Source organism: Mustelus asterias, unplaced genomic scaffold, assembly GCF_964213995.1.
Source record: "Mustelus asterias unplaced genomic scaffold, sMusAst1.hap1.1 HAP1_SCAFFOLD_1058, whole genome shotgun sequence".
Classification (NCBI taxonomy): domain Eukaryota; kingdom Metazoa; phylum Chordata; class Chondrichthyes; order Carcharhiniformes; family Triakidae; genus Mustelus; species Mustelus asterias.
The window spans coordinates 116,585-122,165 of record NW_027591003.1 but is presented as its reverse complement, the minus strand read 5'-3'; the positions used below and the strand labels follow the sequence as shown (position 1 = coordinate 122,165).

General features: G+C 42.8%; 1 gene segment (V, D, J or C); it reads left to right on the top strand.

Annotated features, from left to right (window-relative positions):
• Positions 1 to 340: 340 nt before the first annotated feature.
• On the top strand, positions 341 to 4,188 carry LOC144487818 (Ig heavy chain C region-like). The segment is given in 3 exon segments: positions 341 to 719; positions 1,398 to 1,706; positions 3,748 to 4,188. Coding segments are annotated over 3 exon segments (903 nt in total).
• Positions 4,189 to 5,581: the final 1,393 nt, after the last annotated feature.

The following is a 5,581-nucleotide window of genomic DNA, read 5'->3' as shown; positions in this document are numbered from 1 at the left end:
AGAAATCACCAGGCTGACCTGGAAGAAAGATGGACAGCCGATCACCACTGGAGTTAAGACTTACCCATCAATGAGAAACACAAAGGGAACCTACACCCTAAGCAGCCAATTAACCATCACCGAGTCAGAGGGAGCATGCAGCAACATCAACTGTGAGGTTCGACACAGCGGTTCAGATAAGAGCATTGAAATGCAATGTAAGTGTTGTAGAAATTGTACATAACAAAATTCCTTTGATTAACCTGTATGTGACATTTGTTATAACTAATTTATAGAGATCTGCATATTCTTGACCCCTGGAATATCCAGGTTTGTGTCCATTGACTGCAAATGAATTGATAATACAGAATGCATTTGATTGATCAACATCTTCTGCTGAAAATGATTAACATGTGTTTCTGAAGGTCCTCGAGATGACATCGCACCAACCGTTATCCTCACCGTGAGTTCCAGTGAAGAAATCACAAGAAGCAAATTTGCAACCGTTATCTGTTCAATTATCGATTTCTTTCCAAAGTCAATGACGGTGAAGTGGCTGAAGAATGGACAACCCATGGATTCAGGAATTGTCACCTCTCCCGCCTGGAATGCGAATGGGAACTTCTCGGCGAGCAGTGGGCTGACAGTCTCCGCTGGAGAATGGTTCAGCAAAGCAGTCTATACCTGCCAGGTCACTCATCAAGGCCTCCTCCAAAGTCGAAACATCACTGGATCTCTGGGTAAGAGGCACAGACCAATAAAGAAATTGGTTACTCTGCGCTCTGCTTTTAATCAAAACCAAAAATGATTGAAGTTAGGACATAGCAGGCAACAAATTCTTAGTTATTTCTATGTAGTTTGTGTTTCATTCTAATGTAAGAGCTCCATTTGGATTGCTCACTATTCAGGATTTTATCAGAATTGCAAACAATGATTCCCCCAACTTTGATACTTTGATGTCATATAGTGAGAGAGGTGGAATTGATACCAGCTTTATCCTTTGATTTCATTTATTAGTGTGACATGCATTAATATGCACAGAAATTCCTGAGGCAGCTGATAATATTTGGACTGATGTCGTTGTCTGGTAACACCTTTAGGGTAATGTGTTGAAAAGTGCATTCACCCTATTTATAAACCAACGTTCAGGACTGCATTCCTGAGATCAGGAATGATATATTTGTATTGGGAAAGTTGCAATGTCGATTCATTAGAATGGGAGTGGAGCAGAAATATTTTAACAATGAGAATAGTTTTCCCAGACCAAGCTGGTTTTTCATTGACTATAGAAGATTAAGGGCGATGGTTGGAGTTTGATATCTCGAAGTTGATTTATTCCATTTAGAGTGTGAGGGCTGAATAATGTTGTCTTGATTCTGAAGATGGAACTTGTGTTGATTTTCATTTTTCCTTTGCAGATTCTTACCAGAATGCTGATTCCACCTTGACAATACTGCCACCACCAATTGAACAGGTCTTACTGGAGGCTACTGTAACCTTAACCTGTGTCATATCTCATGCTCCTTATGGACTCAACGTGTCCTGGAGCCAAGACAAGAAGGCTTTGAAATCAGAAATTGCTGAAAAGCCTGGAGAGGATCCTTACAGCGTCGTCAGCAACTTAAACATCTCAACACAAGCCTGGCTGAGTGGGACTGTGTTTGACTGCATTGCGAACCATGAGGATCTGCCGACACCTTTAAGAAAATCCGTCCACAAGGAAGAAGGTGAGTGGAGGGATTGGAGCGATTAATGAGCCATTGTGTCTATTTACATGATATGTGTAAAGTCAATATGTATTATTCCATGTTCTTTTGGCCTCCCCTGATTGGTAATTCCATTAACTAAACACTCTGGTCGTGCGGACTTTTTTAAATGGGGAAATTGATAAGTTGATGAATGAACAATGAATTGAAGGTGGTGAGATTGGCTTAGATTGAGTAAGAGCATGGGCAGTAAGTTATAGTCATTCGACCCTTTGAGTATGCTCTGGCATTCAGTGAGATCATGACACATCCGATAGGGTAACGTTGCACCACTTTCCCGCCCCAACTCCATATTTGTTGATTCCCTTATTGATTACAAATTTGTCTACGAACATACTTAATGACCCAGCGTCTAGAGACCACTGTAGTAAATAATTTAACAGATTCACTACCCTCTGAGAGGAAATTCCTCCTTATCCCTGTCCTAAATGGCCCAGTCCCTTACTCAGATATTATACCTTGTAGTCCGAGACTCTTCCACAAAAGGGGAGAAAAGAAATTTCTCAGCATCTACCCTGTCCCGACACCTGAGCATGATATATAGCTCAATAAGGTTGCCTCACATTCATCTAATCTCCAGTGAGTTACATGGCAGACCTCCTCAACCATTCCTCGAAGGAACATGCATCAAATCGCATTTGTCCGGATAAAATTCCATCTGACATTTCCCCTCCCAAATTGTCAGTCTACCTATATCCTGCTGTATTATTTGACAATCCTCATCACTATCCGCAGTTCCAGCAATCTTAGTATCATCCGCACATTTTCTAATGATGCCAGCTGCATGTTATTGAAGTAATGTATATAAGATATATATATATTTATATATATTACAAACAACAGAGGTTTCAGCATTGATCCGTGGGGAACACCACCAGTTATGGACCGCCATTCAGAAAAAAGAAACATCCTTCCACCGCTACGGTCTTCTATGGCCAAGCTAGTTCTGACTTCATCCAGCGAGTTCACCCTTGATGCCATGTTATTGAACCTTTTGCACCAGCCTGCCATGCGGGATCTTTTTAAATGCTTTACTAAATTCCATGTAGACAACATTCACGGCCTTTCCCTCGTCAATCATTTCTGTCATTTCCTTATTTATTGGGATCAAAACTCTTCACCATTTGAAGATTGTGCCAGGTTGCATCGTTTATCCTTTTTTCCCTATTGTTATATTCCATTCCTTTTAAAATGATGCCCAACATTCCATTTGTATTTCTCATTACCTGCTGAACTTGCACGCTAGTTTTTGTGATATATGCACGATGATCCCCAAATCGCATGTTGCTGCAGCTTTATGCTGTTTTTGTCCATTTAAATAATATTCAACCCCTTTACTCTTCCCAACAATGTGCATAAATTCACATTGTCCTGCATTATATTCCACCTGCCAAGTTTTTGTTCACTTGCTTAACCTGCTCATATTCCTCTGCAGATTTTTTGCAAAATTCTCATCACTTGCCTTCCCACCTATTTTGTTCGATCCGCAAACCTAACTATTGTACATTCAACTATCTTGTTTACCTCATTTCCATATATCATCAATAATGCTGATCCCAGCAGCGGTTCTAGTGGCACTCTACTAGTTACAGTTTGCCATCTTGTAAATGCTCCCCGGATCCAAATTTTCTGGCTTCTTTTAGTTAGCCCATTCTCTGTCCATGATGATATAATACCGCCAACACTATGGCCTCTTTTCTTATTAAGTAGCCTTTTGTGCATTTCCCTATTGAATGCTTTTTGGAAATCCAAGTGCATTGCATTTATTGGTTTCCCCTGTACCTCTGGGGGTAAGATAGGAAGGGCCTGGTGCAGAATTGAAATCCAGAACAGTAGGGAGCAAAGAAAAGCATATCAATCTCTGCTCCGAACTGGGAAACCGGGCAGATCACAAAGATGAACATTTAAACCCATACATCCAAAACATTCCCCTCGCCTCTGGTCTACCGTTTAATTGTATCTGGAACTCTCCACTTTATTGACATTTATTATATATTTTCAGCAGATCCAAATCCGCGGGAACCGTCCGTTTCTGTCCTCATGCCCTCCGCAGAAGAAGTCTCCGCTCAAAAAATAGTCTCCCTCTCCTGCTTAGTGAGAGGTTTCTCCCCCCGAGAGATCTTCGTCAAGTGGACCTTCAAAGACAAGCCGGTGAACCCCGGGAACTACAGTAACACGAAGGTGATGGCGGAGAACGGCAATAGCTCCTTCTTCATGTACAGTCTGTTATCCATTGCAGCGTTGGAGTGGGCCAGCGGCGCTTCTTACTCCTGTGTGGTGGGACATGAAGCCATCCCCTTGAAGATCATCAACAGAACGGTTGATAAATCCAGCGGTAAACCCAGTTTTGTGAACATTTCTCTTGCACTGATGGACACCGTTAATTCCTGTCATTGAGAATCACTCGGTTACATTCAGAACTTCAATAAAAGTAATAAAAGCTTTTTTCTCCAACGATGAATGAAATACCCGATCGCTTAGTTGATTGTTTTCCTGTTTTACTTACGTTAGATATCTTTGGTTTGGGTCTCATATTTACAGGTCTCGCTCCCAATTCTTGGTAACCAGCGATCCCCGTTCAGATACACACTATCGAAACTGAGGTGGAGGTCCATTAACTCACGCACCGAACCCCACTTGCCTCAATTAAAAGACGAGGAATGCGATTATAGAGAATCATAGAATCTTGTCGTGCAGAAGGAGGCCGTTCGGCCCATCGAGTCTGCACAGACCACAATCCCACCCAGACCCAATCCCCTTCATCCCATGCATTTACCCTAGCTAGTCCCCCTGACACTAAGGGGCAATTTAGCATCGCCAATCCACCTAGCCTGCATATCTTTGGACTGTGGAAGGAAATCAGAGCACCTGGAGGAAACGCACGCAGACACGGGGAAACCTGCAGAACCCACACACACAGTGACCCAAACCGGTAATCGAACCCACGTCCCTGGCGCTGTGAAGCAGCAGTGTTAATCACTGTGCCACCGTGGAGCCACAAACGTAACCCACTGTGGCTCCAGTTCCTCTGCGGATAGATCCAAAAGGGTAATTACCGGCGAAACAGAGCAAACTATGAGCTCACTATTTCCCTCTCCTCAGCCAGTGCATTCGGAAGGGCATTTCCGATAAGAACTCAGTTGCCATCAGTAGAAATTGACTTTTATTTCCGGGATTTTAGAGTCCATTATTAAAGATGAGATCGCAGAGTATTTGGAAGTGCATGACAACGTAGGACTGAGTCAGCACGGCTTTGTCAAGGGGAAGTCATGTCTGTCAAATCTGCTGGAGTACTTTGAGGATGTAACAAGGACGTTAGATAAAGGAGAACAAGTATATGTGATTTGTTTAGATTTCCAGAAGGTCTTTGACATGGTGCTGCATAGGAGACTGTTAAAGAAGTTAATTGCCCATGGTGTTAAGGGTAAGATCCTGGCATGGATAGAGGATTGGTTGACTGGCAGAAGGCAGAGAGTTGGGGGTAAAGGGGTCTTTTTCAGGATGTCAACCGGTGACTAGTGGTGTGCCTCACGGGTCGGTGCTGGGACCACAACATTTCACAATATACATTAACGATTTGGAAGAAGGAACTGAAGGCACTGTTGCTCAGTTTGCAGATGATACGAAGATATATAGAGGGACAGGTAGTATTGAGGAAGCAGGGGGGCTGGAGAAGGACTCGGACAGGTTAGGAGAGTGGGAAAAGAAGTGGCAGATGGAATACAATGTGGAAAAGTGTGAGGTTATGTATTTTGAAAGGAGGAATGGAGGCATACACTACTTTCTAAATCGGAAAATGCTTAGGAAATCAGAAACACAAAGGGACTTGGGTGTCA